Source organism: Lagopus muta, chromosome 13 (genome assembly GCF_023343835.1).
Source record: "Lagopus muta isolate bLagMut1 chromosome 13, bLagMut1 primary, whole genome shotgun sequence".
Lineage (NCBI taxonomy): Eukaryota > Metazoa > Chordata > Aves > Galliformes > Phasianidae > Lagopus > Lagopus muta.
This window is the reverse complement of record NC_064445.1, coordinates 13,169,799-13,188,122: the sequence shown is the minus strand read 5'-3', so window position 1 is coordinate 13,188,122 and position 18,324 is coordinate 13,169,799. Positions and strand designations below refer to the sequence as shown.

The following is an 18,324-nucleotide window of genomic DNA, read 5'->3' as shown; positions in this document are numbered from 1 at the left end:
AAAGATCCCAACCCAAAGGTGAGAAACGCGTGCCATGTCCTACTTTTTGTCTTACTAAAAATGGAATCCAGTATCAATCAGAAACTTTGCAGACTTCCCCACAGGACACCCTCAGAAGGCAGGATGCAGTTGTTGATGTTATACTTGTCACTGCACAGCTTAGTTTTAATGTATAGCACAAATGTGCATGTTTGACTTAATGATTTTTTATTTATGCTCTTGATCTACTCCATTTCTCTAAAGCTGCCATAATATGTGGCAACTATAAGATAATCTATGAATGTATCCTGTGAGTTAGAGAATCTTATAGGAAAAACAATGCTGATAAAGAAAGATTCAAATAGATTTTCACAGCAGAATTCAAGGTAACAGGGAATGCTGATGGAAAGAATGATTTCAAGCCTTCCTTCAGTGCCCTACCTATGAATGGTACTGCAGGCTGATTTGGTGCTGCAGGCTGAAAAGGGACAAAAGGCTTTTGCCAAAATCTTTGTGTTGACACAAAAGGAAAATATTTTTTACATTTTTGGTGACATTTTATTCAAAGGCAAACAATAAGACTCATTTAGGCTTTTGTGTTCAGATTTTGCTTATGTTTAAACAAATTTTGTGAGCCCATTTCCTATATACAGTTCTTCCCACAATAGTGTACATTTTCACTTTTGTCAGGGCAGTTACGAGCCCAGTTCTGGGTGCTGAAATCAAAATGGCAGATATTTCTGCTCAACCTGGATATGTGTGGTAGCACTGGGTCCTAGCAGTATTTTGGGCTGTACTATGGAGTATCTATTACACATCAGTTTTATGTTCCATTTGTATATTCCTGAGGCCTGTGTCACAATGCACCAACTGACAATACTCTCTGAGCTGAAGCGTGCTCTTTGGCAGCTGCAGGCAATTGTTTTTAATGATCTTATCAAGATTGTAATTGTGCTAAGGATTGTGAAATGCTAAGGGTGGAGAATTGGCTTTCATTACTTTATTGCAGGGAATGTTATAGAAAAATGTCTAAGGAATTTTAAATGGAGGGAAAAAAGCCTTAAAGATGGAAATGTCCTCCACGGGGCAAGCACAACAACATACTCCCTCTTTTCAAAGAACTGCTTTGCTATTTCTGTCACTTGTAGCCCCCTCATTTATCTCATCCAAGCATCCTGCCTTTCTGAGAACATGGAGCCATACTGCTTATTTGACCGAGGTGTCTGTAGCTCATCTTTTTCAAGAGAAGTAACAAGTCAAATGAACTGAAGCAATGCCATACATTTCTTCCCTTCAGCATTCATATCCCCTGAAGAGACAACCAGAGTTAACAGAAAGGGACCTGCACAGTAAAAAGTAGATTTACCCACTGCTCAATGGGCACAAGGACCAACTATGAAAAGGGAACAAAATTGGAGCCGGCTAGTGGGAGAAATCTTACAGTTGTTCCAGAAGTCTCAGTACTGAAGGTCTAACAATTTCTTTACCACAAAGCGTTAAAGAAATTGAGTTTCACACCTTAAAGTAAAGAAAGTTGAAGAGTTATCCAGAACAAACAGCTGATGCTTCACCAGCCTGTTCCAAGTTCACTGTATTATCTCTGCTCATTTACTTTCTCTCCTCCCAAGACTTAGTGCTGGTCTTCTATTCCACTGGTCATGGAAAGTGAAGGATGACAGATGAAGTATAGGAGTAGAAAATTAGGAAGTAAATGACAACTGGATGTATTTCCTAATTAACTGCCAACATCAGGTACCAGAAAGACATTTATGCGTCGCTGTTTCAGGACACTTCCTTCAATGTGTAGGCACACAGCCTTGTACTCGTAATTTAACCTCTCCCCCCTGTAGCGTACTTAGCAAAACACCATATTTCTTCTCCTGAAGTGCTATTAAACCTGTGGTAACGAAGAGCAAAGTGTTCTGGCAGCTATGAATGATATCACTGAGGTAAGTGTAATACACCACATGTGTAGTCATGTGTGTTACTCAACAGTCTCCCTGGATTTTTCCATTCAGAAAACAGATACCCCTGAAAAGTTAATTTCTTACTAATCCCTACAAAAAGCTTCTGGAGAGAGTCTGGCTACTACAGTCCATCTGCACCAGGATAGATGACACATGACTCTTGCCAGTTTACATCATCTTATTCATCTGAGCTCTCCTTTTGAACAGATCTTAAAATGTGTTGGAAAAAAAAACAACCCAATTTCTTTGGATAATTTCTGACTGGTTACATGTCAACTTAGCTCTGCTCTGGAGGACTGAAGAAGCCCTTTCCATTCTTCCAGGCTTGTTTTACACTTACCACCTGATCCATCTTGCTCCTGTAAGCCTTCTGCAGAGTGGATTTTGATTTGGGTGATTCTGCGTGGATAGCCACAAAGAAGACTCCAACATGTCATTTCAGGCTTATCTGCTGTCAGCTCTCTGAAAAATCAAGGCAAAGCAATTGCAGCAATGAATTTCAAGCAGATTATCAATGGTTTTGAATTGTTGGCCTTTTCTGAACTTGACATTTGTTGCAAATTTGTGGTACAGACTTGCAGAAGTAAAAACAAAGCAAACCACACTAAATGTATTTCATCTCTTGTATGACAGCAAAACAAAAGTGGTAGGAATTTTTTTTTTTTTTAAACAAAAGTAATGTCAAAACAAGACAAAAATTCATTGGGCCTCGTTCTACTAAGAACTAGTTTTGCTCTCACAGATAACCACTAGTTTCAAATGAGATTGGTTAAAGACAGTATCAGCTGTACAGACAAGTACCAATATTCAGCTTTCTGCACCAAAACTTAAGGCAACTACAGAAGCCAGATTAAAAGATTCAGAGTTCCAGTTGTTCTTAAGTCATCAAGCAAAAATGTCCGGAGCACAAACAAAAGCCAGTAGACCACCTGGAGATTCTTGGAGGTGACTCAGGCTGTCTTGAAGGACATCTTCTGGAGTTCTGAAGTGATACATGCTAGTGAGTCAACAATATTTGAGGGCAACCAGGCAACGATTTTCAGGAAGGTACAGCCAGTACAGGCAAGGGAAGATCTCATGCAACTGTGAGTGCAAGACTACCTGAGCTTTGACGGCACATCAGTGAAGAGTCTCAGGATAAAATCTGTAGCGATGCCAGGAAGATATGTAGTTGGGATAAGGATGTAACGGCCTTGCTTAAGGGTCTTCTTCAAGAACACATTGCGTGTATTGATGTATGGAGATGTGGCTACTCTCTCCTGCACAGTCAGCTTGTGTAGTCGATAGCTTCTGTTATCTTCTACCTACAACCACAGAGCAATATAAAGGTTAGCAAGGAAGAATATCAGAGACAGCAGGCAGGATTTTCCCTGCATATCATGCAGCCTTTCACGGGCAGAAAAAACACTGGTTTGTCACAGTTCACTCACTGTAGTTGTGACACAGACTCCTGACAGCCAACTCAGTGCTCCCAATGCTAGCCCACACTGGCTCCCAAGCAGTGCTGCTTTGCACTCCACATATACATGTACTCATACATCCCTAAGTGGAGGTGATAGTTTGAGACTGGCAGACACATTTGTCCACTAACAGACATTATGCTACTGCAGAACTTTGAATATTTGCAGAGATGCATGCACACTCCAAGGGCATCAACTGCTAAGCTACACTGCCATCTTAGGTGAGGATGAGATTATCTGCCTGCTTTCTATAGCATGCTGTACTCTGCACGTGAGATACAGCCTTTCAGTCTTATATTGCAAACTCTCAATCCAGGGCACACGAACAGATGCACACAGCCATATTTACATTGTCCTTCCCTGAATAATTAAAAAAAAAAAAAAAGCTAGAGAATTATCATTTATATTTTGTTTTGTGAAGCTGTGCTTAAATATTAACACTCTTCAGGCAACTAATGTTTGCCACAGCACAGTTAAAACATAAATCTATTCTCCTGTGAGTGATCACAGCCCTGCATTCGTTTCTGGTATTTCTCTTTTGTCTTCTGATAATTTACAGCATGGTCTTCGGAAGGCCCATAGCTGTATTAACAAATCTGGTGGTTTCCAACTTTTCCAAAATAGAAAATTACTGAACAGAAATAAAAGACAGAGCATTGACATGTTTCTGAAGATGCAATTTCTTTTCCAAGCCTTCCTAGCAATCAGACATGAGCAAGGCATGGGGAGATTATGCTACTTTCTAGATTGACACTTTTCAATACATTTGGTAAGCAGGTGGTTGTCAAACATACAGGTGTGATATAGATGCCAACAACTGTGACTGACTGTTAAAAACTGGCTATTTTTGAAGTAGGGCCATAGCCTGAGTGCAGCCCCACTAGTTATAGCAAGGGATTATAAAATAATCCCTCTCCTCAGTGAAAAAGATGCATAGCTGTTTCTCTTTCTTTCCTCCTTCTGCTTTTAGTCCTTGTGTTTTTGTTTTACAGTTTGCCCTAAGAGTGTAATTAAATTACTGTTTGGGATCCCTTTGGCTTCTTTTCACATGTTCTCATTTCCTACTCACTACTCCAGCTATTGAAATCGCTCTTGACACTTTTGACTTGTCTAAGTGGGAAAAGAAAAACTGCAGACTTTCAGAACTCATTCACTTGGCTGTATTTGCTTGAATAGAGGTAGGATTCTCCAGTGAGACAAAGAAATAAAACCTCCATGTTTCAAGCATTAGTACATTTTTCTGCGAAAAAACAATCTGTCTCTCCAAAGTTTGGAATAATGAAAAACATTTCGAATTCTTTTGCAGTAGGTAATAATGACTTACGCTCCTTCAGTTCAAATAGAGTTTGCACTGAACTAAATTCAGTGCAGTTCAAACAGTCTGTCTAATGTCAGCTGTAGTGAGTGAACGCACACAGAACTTGTGGAGAGCCAGATCCCTCTGTGATAGTCATGCCTCTATCTGCCAAAGGTTTCATTTGCCAGAATGAAGCGAGGTTTCAGAACAAACTCTGAACCAGTTGTGCCTACCTTGAAGATTTCAAAACCAATGATGATGTTGTCTCCTTTCCCTACTTTTTTGCTCCTGCGCCGATCCTCCTGTTGTAATGAGATCAACACTTTGTCTTCTGTCTTCTTAACATCAAAGATGTACTAAGTAAGAGAGAGGACAGTAAGCTGATAAAAAAGCCTTATTAGACAGAGGATAAAGCTATCACTGAGGAAATGGATGCATAAAAAGGAGGGAACTGAAAACACATTTGAGGGTAGGAGGAAAGTTATGCATAACACTTTCTCAGCAATTTACATCTGAAAATCAATACTAATTAAAAATAAAAACACAAAAAAACACACACAAGCACACATATAAAAAAAAAAAAAAGCAGGTAAATTGCCTAACAGGGCAGCATGAGACTGTTAAAAAATAACTGTTGAGGCAGCAGAAGGGAAGAGCCACTCTGAAACTTTCATTTAGAAATATGTAAATCAGGAGTGAGATAAAAAAATAAACCAATAGATTTCAGATAGGGTCTATGTTCACTTTAGATTATTCTCTTAAGCTGAGTTATCTAAACAGGGCCAGTAAGTTTCAAATATCATCTTCATACAGGACCTGCAAAGGAAGGTACCTTCCAAATGTTAATTTTTTTCTACGCTTGCATCTACAATTTCTATTTAATATAAGAATGACAGGAATGTTAATTATAGTATTTCTCAGATTTTCTGAAAGCCTTAGGAGCACACAGTTAAAAGGACTAAGAAGGCCTCCTGCATCTTTAACATGCAAATCTTTTATCCAGACTGTTTAAACTTGAATTGACCTGGGTTTAAAACCAATCAAAGCAAATTATTTCAGGCTTAGGCAGCAATTCCTAGCTCAATAAACGATTCTTGAATTGAATACAGCACTAAAGCAATTCTACCAGATCAGTTCAAAAGTGAATCTGTGGGCTTTATGCAGATGAAAAACATCCGGTGGGTGTTTCCATATATGATAAAGAATTTAACACTCAAAGTATCTCACTCTGGATTTTATTTCTTTCTTTCTGCATATAAAAATATGCAGAGACGTGCAGTCAGACACATTTTTATTCTTATTCCTTCTGAACTGCAGACAGTGTTATACTGTCAGACAGGCTAGGGTGTCCTTGAGCAAATAGAGGTGTGGAAGGGGAGCTTTAAGAGTGCAAGAGAGCTCTCTTGGACTGATGAGAGGTGTGCAACTGCAGTGATCTTTGAACTGAAGATATTTCAGCTGTCCTAATAGGTACCAACCTGAAAACCAGCAGGTGGCTGTAGGGGTGCCTACATACTTGGCGGCTTAAATTCACTTACTTTAATGGAACTGGAAGTGTCAAAGCCCCCCTCGATACAGATGAACCTCACAAGAGGTTTCAGTGTCAAGCAGTGAGAGGGAGAACAGAGCGTCTCTCCAGATTGCAGTAGTATGTGCCATAGTAACTGATGACAGCCCTAAGCTAACATAAATGTGCTTCAGCACTGCCATTAAGAGACTTTTAATTAACTAGCCTAGAGGCAACTGGAATAAGAACTTCCATTACATCGGGCATTGCACTCAACCATGACAATTATACTTTGTTCTCTGCTAAACACAAGTAGGCCCAGACAAGTACATGGAATACATTCAGATTAATACATGGGGATATCTGAATAAAATCACCTTCTAGAAAGGAGGCACTGACAATCAGAGGAGTGAAGAACTGCTTCTCCATCTGCTTCAAAAACTCTTAAGTGGATATACTTCAAACTGTGCAAAGTAGAGACTCTCACCTGGGGATTCTGAAGGAAGGTCTCTGTGTTATCAAAGCATCCGCCACAGCGATTTAGCAGGGGCTCTGAATTCTTTGCCCAAGCCCCATGCAGCATTTTTGTCTCCCAGGTCTTGTGGATACTGAAGTAGGAGGTATTTACAATCCGGCAGATGTCCACATCAGTGAAATTCTTACACCAGTCCTCAAATGTCATCCTGTTCCACAGGACACCAGGAAAATCATGGTTTATTTGAAAGTAAACACTGCTATTCACCCACAGAGCCACAATAACACATGACATCTTCCAGTAATTTAACTGCAGGCATTGTTTAGCTTCCAGAGGACAGAATCACCAGAAACCTCTCCACGTGGAAATACCCATGAAGCCACAATCACACTATCTTAGAATTTCACTTAAAAAACTATCACCTCAGAGCATTAAGCCAAAATGACCAGTTGTATCTACCAGGCTGGATTTGATAACTTCAGTTTTTGCAAAGAGAAAGGAGATCACCTGCAATCAAAGCTGAATAAAAAATCCACTCCTCCAGAACACAATTATGGTCCTTGTTACATCTGTTCATGAACAAGATTAAAACCTAAATGCTCTGGATGTAGTTTTTCATAGCTTCTCAATGCTGTAACCTCCATCTGCCATGGTAACAGGCTGGATCTCAGGACAGTTTGAAAATATTTCTCCTTTTTTGCACAAGAGAACGGGTTGGTATCTCTGGACTACCATAATGTACTGGCCCACTAATGCTCTGGGACCAAATCCTACAGGCAGCTTCTGTTTGCCAGTTCTGACAAAGTACAGAAGATTTTCCATACTGAGCCCTACTAGCATATGTGATGCAGTACTGATGATCAACTGAAGAAGCTGCTGGACTGCCTGACTGGATCTGAGTTTTAAGCTGGACTCAAGCAATTTGAGTTCTACAGATTCTGTAGAAAATGGACACTTCCTGTCCTTGCGCTGGAAAAAACTGACCAGCACCAAAATTCATTTGCTGCAACTGCATTTACTGGCACCTTGGACTTAAAAATCCTACAAATAGACTCAGTAGTCACTAACCAAAACTGACAGCGTGTTCAATATTTGGTGTTCTGTCATGTAAACCAGTACATGTGTTATCTCAGATTATAAGTGACTCTCATAAATGCAGATAATACATTTTGAAATATTTTGAAGGGGTTTGAAGCTTATATTTACTGAGAACTACTTTTTTTTTTTTTTCTCTGTTTCCTCTGTCATCTTTCGGGAGTTTAAAAGAAGCAGACCTTGTGCTAACTGGATAATCTATTATTCATATTGCAGAGTTGTTTTTGAAGCTGTTGAATTGCAGAGATAATTGTGATTACTCAGTGTAGCCATTATTTCCAACCCCTCCACATGACTCCCACTCACCAGAACTCTCCATCATTCTCAACAGTGAGTCCCAGACGTTTACGCTCCGCATTGCTGACTTTCTTCCACTCTTCAGAACTAGAAAGAAAAAAAAAAAAAGATGTACTAAATAAAATTAAATATTCTTATCTGGAAAACCAATTAAAAGGAAAATTCTCTCATGGTCCCTCTTTATAAAAATAACAATGGAATATAAATGGCAGATTGTATTCAAGAAAAGGGTACATGGCTTACAGAAGGAGTTTAAAATCATTAACTGATTTGAAACATACTAGAAATAAAAGAGGTGAACAGCAAATTGGCCCAGCTAGAGCAGAATTTCATTGATTTCCTTTGTTACACTCTAGCTTAGGACAGTTAAAGAGTTATTTTGGAAGGTCACATGAGACTGACCCAATTTCTTAAAGGATCTTCAAAGAAACACAGATTTGCTAATCAAGAGCATATTGAACACTTCCTAAATCAGAGTATTAGCTTTGTCTTTCAATCTCCTTGAGAGGCAGGAAGGCTCCATAGATTTCCCAGAGAGCCTTTGAGAAGAAACTATTGTTTCTTCTAGGCAGAGTAAGCCTAGCTTCCAGTTTCCAGAGTAATACTACACTGCATTGCCTGGTCTAACATGCATTTATATGTCCTACATCGACCCCAGAAAAACACACCTCTCTACATGGGAGCCAAGGATTTCACATGTAAGTATTCTGATGCTTAGATCAGATAACATGATCAAATAAAGTACAAGTCCCTTCCCTTATGTGTTAACAGGAAAAAATGGAGACAATTCCTCACTCCCTTTCCATATGTATTTGGAAGATAAAGGTGAAGCTAAAGGAAAGAGGTTGCTAGTCATAAGCAACATTTTCTTCACCAATTTGGAAATCCTCAATTTAATTTGGAAATTCTCAGTTCTCTGTTAGGCTAAAAAACAATGGGCCAACATCAGTGTCCTCTGGAATGAGTGACAGCTCAGACAAGACCTAGCAGAGAACCATGAGGGCTCAAGTTAAAAAAGACATACTATTTTCATAGAAAAACAGAATTTATTCAGGTTAGAAAAGACCTTCAAGATTGTCAAGTCCTACCACAACCTAACCATACTACCCTGATTCTAACAACCCTCTGCTAAATCACGTCCCCGAGCACCACATCCAAAAGGTTTTGAAACACATCCAGGGATGGTGACTCAACCACCTCCTTGGGGAGCCTGTTTCAGAACTTAACAACCCTTTCTGTGAAGTGTTTCCTGATATCCAACCTAAACCTCTCCTGGTGCCATTTCCCCTTGTCCTGTCACCTGTCACCAGTTAAGAGACCAACCCCACTCACTGCAGTCACCTTTCAGGTATTTGAAGAGAGCAATAAACTCTCCCCTCACCCTCCTCTTCCCCACACTAAACAGTCCCAGTTCCTTCAGTTGCTCCTCACATTGCATATTCTCCAAGACCTTTGCAAGCCTTGCTGCCCTTTTTTGGACCTGCTCCAGCACCTCCATGTCCTTTCTGTATTAAGGTGCCTGAAACTGAAGACAGTACTTGAGGTGGGGCCTCACCAGTGCCAAGTACAGTGGGCAGGATGACATCCCCAGTCCTGCTTACCACAGCATTCCTGATCCAAGCCAGGATGCCATTGGCCTTCTTGGCCACTTGGCCACACTGCTGCCTCATATCCAGCCGACTGTCCATCAGCACACCAAGGTCCCTTTCAATCAGGCAGCTTTCCAGGCACTCCTCCCTAAGCCTGTAGGGCTGCCTGGGGCTGTTGTGATCAAAATGCAGGACCCAACACCTGGCCCTACTGAAATTTGTACAGTTTACCTTGGCCTCAATCTTTCCAGTCCTTTCTGAAGACAGGCATCACATTTGCCAGTCTCCAGTCCACCAGGACATCCCCGGTTAGCCAGGACTGTCAAAGGATGATGGAGAGTGGCTTGGCAACCACAACCACCAACTCCCTCAGCACTCTAGGATTCAATCCATCTGGCTCCATGGACATGAGACCATCCAGCTTTCAATGCAGGTCCAAAACCATCTCATCATGGATCGTGCAGAGCTTATTCTGTTCCCCACCCCTATCTTCCAGTGCAAGGGGCTGTATGCCCAGGGAGCAACTAGTCTTACTATTAAAGACTGAGGCAAAGAAGGCATTAAGTACCTCAGTCTTATCCTGATCCTTGGTCACTGTGTTCCCCTCTGCATCCAACAAAGGATGGAGATTTTCCCTAGTCCTCCTCATACTGCTGATGTATTTATAGAAATATTTATTGTTGTCTTTCACATTAGTGGCCAAGTTTGGTTTTAGCTGGGGTTTGGCCTTTCTAATTTTCTCTCTGCACAGCTTCACTGTGTATTTGTAATCCTCATAAGTTGCTTGCCCCCCTCTTCCAAAGACCATAAACTTCCCTTTTGTTCCTGAGTTCCAGCCAAAGGTCTCTGTTCAGCCAGACAGGTCTCCCTGCCTATCAGCTTGTCTTCTATGACTTGAAGATGGTCAGCTCCCCAGCTCCCACACCTTTAAAATACCTTCCTTAGAGTATTCCCAGCCTCTCTGGGCTCCCTCCAGAACTACCTCCCAAGTGACTCTCTCAACCATGGTCTGAAAGAGACCAAAGTCTGCCCTCCAGAAGTCCAAGGCAGCAGTTCTGCTGACTCCCCTCTGTGCTTCAACAAGGATCAAAAAAATCTATCATTTCGTGACCACTTTGCCTCAGACAGCCTCCAACCTTTATACCCCCTGCAAGACCTTCTCTGTTAACAAATAGTATTTTTCTTAGCATTCTACCAGCTTAATATTTCATCTGAACCAACCTCTTGTTTAAAACTAATAATTTTTGCTAGCTGAAGCAGGAAGATAAAAAGTTATTATACTGTTAAGAACATTGCATTATTGAATATTAACAGTGGTGGGTAAGCACAGTGTTGAACTGTAACATTCTAATTAAATGTTTGTCACGTGTTAATTGTCAGCAATGGAATACATCTCCTCCAGCAATCATTGCCAACTCTATAGGGGTGCTTGCTAGGCTCATGGCCCATATTAAAACTCAATATGGTAATTTTACAGCATTTTTCACCAGCTGCTTAAATTTGTTAAGAACAAAAGGTTTGTATCATCCCCAGCAGCTAGAAATTACAGATGAGAAACTGAGTCACAAACTCAGTGGTGAAGCTGGGAACAAACCTCATGTTCTTGACTCATCATCTTAATCATAGGCTGTTTTTCTACTCAAGATCCAGTGGGCCAGAAGAACGATGTACACTAAGGTCCAGAAATTTATAACTCTCCTGGATGTGCTCACAGAACAGGAAGAGATGACAGAACATTTCAGATCTCGCTGAACACTGCAGGCTTATGTCTTTGTATTTAATAATGTGTGAGCTTCTGGTGGCCCTAAACAAATTTGTTCCTTTAACACTGGATTGTCAGCACTTACTTGTCACTCCAGGCACCATTCCACTCTCTATTTCCCCAGGGATTCCTCAGCCTGACCATGAAGAGCTTTTCTGTGTTAAAAGAGAATGTCAGACTTTCTCCAAGGTGCAGCTTCCGAATTGCAGTCACTGAGTAGGCATGACCAGCGACAAGACCTGTCTTTGACTCCACCTCATTGGCTCTTCCAGAGGAAGACTTCAGCACCAAAAATGACAAAAAAGAGAACTCGTGTCATTGAGGACATTTGACATCTACACATTCAAGGGGCAGGACAGGGAAGGCTAATTTTCTTTAACAGAGCTGCAGGATTTCTTAGAAACTGGGTTTGCTTCTCATAGACTTCAATAAGAAGCCTGGTTACCAGCAGGGACCAGGCAGTAGACTGTCCTGCTGGATGCCCTAGGTTCAGTGAAATGCAGATCTAAGCATACGTAGCATTTGCCAATTTACCAAAACAGAACACAATTTCATTTAACGTATCCAAAACAACATCTTTTAAGTACACCAGAAAAACAGTATCAAATACAAATGCTGGAGCTGACATGAATGACTGGCCCTTTACAAAGTCAGTGCAGCATTGCTTTTGAGCAGCACATAGACTGGGCAGGAGAGTGTGAAAAGTAAACTGTGGCAGTGCTATAATGTTGCTTCTGAGCCAGAAACAGCCCAAAAGGTTATGCTTCTGGACTGATCCTATGCTATTTGTTGCCAGCATGGGCAGCTTTGCAATGAACCATATCCAGAATCTCACTTGTATTGGGCCATAATCTGTACACTTCAAACACTCACTTGGACAGCAAGAGAGGCAAATTTGACCCAGTGCAGATCTCATGTGTAACTCACAAAAGTCACAAGACTTTGCTCTGGTGTAGAGAGATGGACTTACTAGAATTATGAAATGCACTGTACTATTCCCAATATTTGTACCCCTTTTAAAATTTCTCTGGTCTAAACAGACCAGTCTTCCTCCTCAGGCAAGTGTTGCACTGATACTAAAGTGTTCAGTCCCAAAGAGAAGAAATCAGAAAAAAATAAAAAAAAGGCAGAAGATAAATTTACATCAAATCAGAAAAGACAGATGCTCTTGCAAGTGTGAGACTCTCTCCCAGACCTCTTTGCCTTTCACCATCAACAGCTCCTAAAGAATCAGCACGTGTTACATCAAGACCGGCAGACATTTCCAAAGGGTTTGGGCTTCCTCCAGTGTAACACTTCCACTTGCATTTTTCACAACTAAAAGCAAACAAGACTCTTTCACAGTACAGGAGTCTGCATATTCTCTGCTGTTTTTATTATCCTCCAGGCCTTTCTCAACTGCTGGGCTTTCTTCTGGGGCCATTTATTTATTTATTTAGCTGAGATATTTAAACATCTGTTCTTCAAACTTCTAAGCAGTGAAGACCAGAGCTATTTTTCGTAATATGAGGAAAATGATGATGTGTTTAGTTTAGCAGAGAAGCCACTCAAGGATTAAATATTCTATATCTAGCAAGCTTCATTATGTGTACACTATATCTATCAAAAAGTGATAAATGTAGATGAGTCAAGCCAAACCACTAGGAACAGCCCCTGCGTAATCAAGCTTAGAGACATCTGCATTTAATTTGACAGGCAGAAATATAATGCCAGGAAGACATGAAGGGATTACAACTGCCTTATTAATTGATTTCTAAAATACAACTCCCTAGATTTTGTCTACCCCTAACAGATCCATGTTAGGAAACTGAACTGACTCAGCATTTAGCATTAATGAATTCTTTCATAAACACAGTCACACTGGTAAGTCTGGTCTGCCAGCCTAATCCAAGCAAACCAGACTTGTATTTTTAAATACAAATTCTGACCTCGTGACAAATGTAAAACAAACACCAAAGACTTAAAACAATTTGTTTCTGAGCTGTTGTCTTATGCTGCTGGGAGAGATGGTTCAGGACTCCTATCCTAGCTGAGTTCTCAGGTTCAAGTTAACTCCCCACAAGGGACCAGGTGTGTTCGCCTTTGGTAGCATGGCATTGGCACAGGGCAGTGTGTGGCCAGGCATAGCTAGACATGTAAGATTCATAGGCATCTCTAAACACAGCTATTTCCTGCTATTCTCAGTAACCACATAACAGCCATGACATTCATGCAAGTTTCAAAATGAATCAGCACTGGAGGGTCCATTTAGTACTCACACTGCGGACTGACGTTGGAAATGGAATATGAGCTTTGCTTTACAGATGGGGAAAATTTCTAAACACAGCTATTTCCTGCTATTCTCGGTAATTGCAGAACAGCCATGACAATCACGCAAGTCTCAGAATGAATCAGCTCAATTGAGGGTCCATTTAAACATTACAGACAGACACTGGAAATGGAACACAAGCTTTGCTTTAGAGATGGGGAAATTCAAGCAGATCTTGGCCTTCATACCAACTCCAGTGTTACACTAGCAAGATGACTATCTTCACAGCCAGAGTCAAGAAGACTCAGCAACTTAGTGCTGAGAGAACATACTTTTATCGAGTAGGCACATTTTTCCAGGTAAGAAAGTTCATTAAAATAAACTCCAAAATCCAGCTCGCCATACATACCGCGATGAAACAGCTGATCAGCCCGCCTCTTTTATGCACTTTCAGCAAATCTTCAAACAGCTTCATCTGCTCTGAAATAGTCTCACTGTATTTTCCCTGTACCAAATCAATAGATTCTGCCACTGCTCCAGTAAAATCCACTATTGCATCTGCAGCACTACCTCCATCCAGGGCTTCATAAGATCCAGCCAACCTTGAGGTAACATAGAACATTTAAATTCATTTTATTCTGTGCTTTTAGAAGTGCTCTACTTTGGATGGATTTAGATAATGTATTTGTGGCTCACCAGGGAAAACAAAACTAAGCAAAACCGCAAATTGCAGATAAACCCTTGCTAAGAAAGGAGTGGAAAGGTCTTTAAGGCTTTGGGCCGCTAAAGTAAAGTGCATTGAAATTTTCAACCTCTTAGGTTCTCTACTGAGAGCAAGCCTAAAATCCTTGAAAGTATGATAAAGCTGAGAGAGAAAATAAGCAGATAGAAGGGACAGTGCTGAGGTCTAAAAGGACAATGAACTGGCTCATACTTTGCATAAGCTTTCTCCAGTAATGCACTCCAGAATTCATTTTCCACATTGGAATGGCAGTAGATCAATGTCCCATCAATTGTTGGCAGCAGATCATCAATAACCACCTCTGTCCATATTCCAAAGCACCAGAAACGGAAACGGAAAATTCCAGCATATTTCTCTGGTGTTTTAGGGTCCCATTCTTGTTCTTGAAAGCCTGGAATCACCTAAGAAAGAACGTGAGGGAAAGTTCACTAAATACGTTAAGATTTATTCAGAGAGCTGAGTGCCCTGACACATGCACTGGGCTGGTATTCAGTTTCATCAGCAGCTGACCTCAAATAGATGAAGCAGTGAAAAAGATGGTTAATTTTGTGCAAAGATAGCCTATCTTAAAGACACCGTTAGAAAAGTAATATTTGAATGGATCTGCAGAGAACGACCATTGCTTTGCTGCATCTTTTCTTCGATGTTCAATTTAACCAGGCGGTTGGGAGGTCTCATAACTGAAAAAAATGAACTTCTAATGAAAGGGAGGATTTGCATGCACCAACATTCACCATTCATCCAAGTCATATTAGCCCCTTCATGCAGCAAGTACACTGGTCACCTACCTGCTGCCAGAGCGCCTTCCTCAGTGCCAAACAGGAGCATGCAGCCACAAACCAGCAGTTCCCCAAGCTGCCTTGGTGCAAGTCGTGAGAGCTGATTCCATTCACAAACAGATAAGGGTCTTGACAGAGATCCTAACAATGCAAATCAGAGATTACTGGGGATGATCACAGCTATCCCTCTCCACACATGTTCTACACATTCACATGTGCTGTTCTCCCTGTCAAAACACCAAGTTTCTGTAACAGGAAACTCAAAAGCATCCTGACACAGAGTACATTTACAAGTCAGGGTATATGGGATTATTATACTTTTAATGTGTAGACTATATAGGCTTATCTAAAGGTCAGAATTCAGCCAGTTGCTTTTGGGCTTTTTTTTTTTTTTTGGCCAGAGTTCCTATTTCTTCTCTCAATTGCAGTGATATTTGAGGACTAGAATGCATTTAGTATTTATTAGAGTTATTTGACATTAGGGCAAGCTGATGAGAGCTGAAAATAAGTGAAAGGAGAAGGAGGAAGCATTACAGAGAAAGATTCTGACAAAAAAAAAAAAAAAAAAATCAAAGAAAGTAGCTGGAAATGATGCTGCTGACACCAGGAAAGCTTATGTTCTGTCATTGCTAGTCCCTTGGCTGCCATCCTGGAAACCCTCCTCTGCAGGCAGCATGAGCTGCTGCAGTGACGCCTCCACCCAGCACTGAAAAACATAGAAAATACATCTTTGAAATGTACCCTACAGTCTCTGGGTCTCCTTTCTCTCGTTGATTTGGCTCTTATTTGAACCACTTTGCCTCCTCTCCTATTGCTTTCCTGTCTCCATTTCTATTTATGTGCAGATTCTCACCAAAGCATAGTTGACTCCTGCTGTAATGTCTCCCCGCTCCTCCATAGCTTTCCCTTTCCTGTGTCTTTCTCAAGGGGAGCAATGATGGCCTCCAGACCAAGGCACCAGAAGGAACACTTCTAAGTATCATCAAACAGGAAAGCTACAAGGGTGCGTTTTGCAGTAATTCTGTCTTGATTACTCTTGGTAGAAGGGGTTCTTCTAAACTGATACACATAAGGCCTCACAGTTTCAGATTAGGCCAAGTAAAACTTCAAAAACCAGCTAATCTTAACATCCCATAATTGACACAGAGCCAGCTCTAAGATTGCTCATGATGCTCTCCATCTGAATCACTGCTTTTCCTGACCACTTAAGAAGATGGAAGAGCAGTAAGAAATTCTGTTCTTTCGCAGTATAAGAATAACCCAAAATTTCAACACTGTTGGAAGGAAATTATCTCATATTTCTGCATTAGAAATGCAGAAGAAATAACTCATCTCACCTCAATACTGTAGAAGACTCCACAATTAGTGTAGTCTCTCCAGTTTGTTACTAGCAGTAGAATAAGGAGCTGTGCTCTTCACCTGTTGAGGTCTCACGGTCCTTTGATAATTACAGACATTACATCCCAAAATGTAAGGCATGTCAAAACTTCTCAGCTTTCCCTTTGATGGGACTGTGACAAAACAATGGCATCTGAACTTATTTTTTGAGAACAAAAGGAATATCACTGCTGAGCTGGAAGCCTGTTTTCCTGAAGAGGTTTAGCAGATGGCAGCCTGTGGTGGCTCACTGTACACAGTGCATGGAGCTGATGCTGTTTTCTCTAAGAATACGTGTCTGTGTTTTTTGGGTTTTTTTTTTCCTGCATGAGGCATTTCTTATTAAATAACAGCTGGTAAAAATTTTAAGTGCCTCTTGGGAAACAACTGACTGATCATTACATGGCATTGTTGTCTGCCAGTAGGTCTTATATGTAGTTTCAGGCAGAGACAGCTTCAAAGCTTATTAACAAATCTTGCTAAAAAATTTGAATAACAAAATTGTGAGTGTGATGAAATCTGACCATGTACAGAAAGGACAGGTTTGTTCACCTGCCTTGGTGCTGATATGGAATGGGAATTTCAGCTGACGTATAGAAACAGTTTCCTGCTGCAGAGGTTGGTGTCTGTTGACAGTTGGCCTTCACTTCATGGTGGGAGTAAAAATTTCAAATTCATCATGGGTAGCGTGAAGTCTTATATCCAATTCATATTTATGTCTTGTAATGATGATTTCTAGTTTGTTTTTCCTTTCAAAATGTTATTTTATTATAATAAACAAGAGATAAATTGATCCCTCCACGATTAAAGTTGTTCAAACTTTGCTTTCAATATAGGAAGCCAAAGTTTTCATCAGTTTTGCAACAAATTAAGCACTACCATGTATTACAAATACCTTCTTTGGTTTTCTTTGCCAAAAATAACCACATTAAACTATCTCTTTTCCTAATGGAAATACGCCTCATATCTTACATAGTCCTCAGATTAAAAACAGAGAGCAGTAAGCATTGAACGCCAGACATATGGGTGAGATTAGCATGTGCAGACCACTGCAGACCAAAGCAAACACGGAACAGCAGAACTCAGAGGCAGCACCTCACCATTTCCAGCACACTCCTTACATTCTACAGGATCCTGCTTGGTAAAGACATGATTCTGAAACCGCACAGAAGACCTGGACATCTGAGACTAACACTGAAAGAAAATGACATTTGCCTCAGCTTCTCCTGGCATTAATCACATATGTTACACTAGCTTCTGTGATAGCTGTCACGGTGTGACTTAGGTGAGATGCACAGTAACAGTCAGCTGCCAGCTGAATGCTACCACCATTTATGCAATGTTGCACATTCTAAAGAGTACTTTTGAGACAGAATTAGCTCCCTAAGCCACAATTCCCTCAACAAAGTAAGAAATATGGTACTTAACTATATTGCTCTCCACTCTTTGTGAGGATCTTAGAGCACTTTTAGTTGCTCCAAGCAACCAGACTTTCATCTATATACAAAAAAAAAAAATTATGCATATCAATTCCAGTTTTTGTTGCACCATATGGGCTCCAACTATCCAACATCCAGCACTGCGCAGCTTATATCACTGGTGAAATGTGGCAGCCAAGCCCAGATATAGAACACCAAACAAGGCCTTGCAGTACACATAGCTCCTGCTTACTAAAAAAAGTGCCATTTTTTCTGTCTTTTTCACCTCAGTTTCACATATTTGGGCTGTATTCATACTGATCCATCCTCTG

The 18,324-nt window shown here is 40.7% G+C and overlaps 1 protein-coding gene across 3 annotated transcripts in view; it reads right to left on the bottom strand.

The window, feature by feature from the left end:
* Positions 1-18,324, bottom strand: part of CAPN6 (calpain 6) — a 60,337-nt gene that overhangs the window by 12,001 nt on the left and 30,012 nt on the right. For all 3 annotated transcript variants that reach the window (XM_048959818.1, XM_048959820.1, XM_048959819.1), the window contains exons 4-12: positions 15,207-15,338; positions 14,611-14,819; positions 14,086-14,278; positions 11,514-11,707; positions 8,087-8,164; positions 6,698-6,893; positions 4,937-5,059; positions 3,048-3,250; positions 2,287-2,408 (exon numbers count right to left, since the gene is read on the bottom strand). In XM_048959818.1, coding sequence (XP_048815775.1) covers positions 2,287-2,408; positions 3,048-3,250; positions 4,937-5,059; positions 6,698-6,893; positions 8,087-8,164; positions 11,514-11,707; positions 14,086-14,278; positions 14,611-14,819; positions 15,207-15,338 — 1,450 coding nt within the window. The remainder of the gene's footprint in view (positions 1-2,286; positions 2,409-3,047; positions 3,251-4,936; positions 5,060-6,697; positions 6,894-8,086; positions 8,165-11,513; positions 11,708-14,085; positions 14,279-14,610; positions 14,820-15,206; positions 15,339-18,324) is intronic.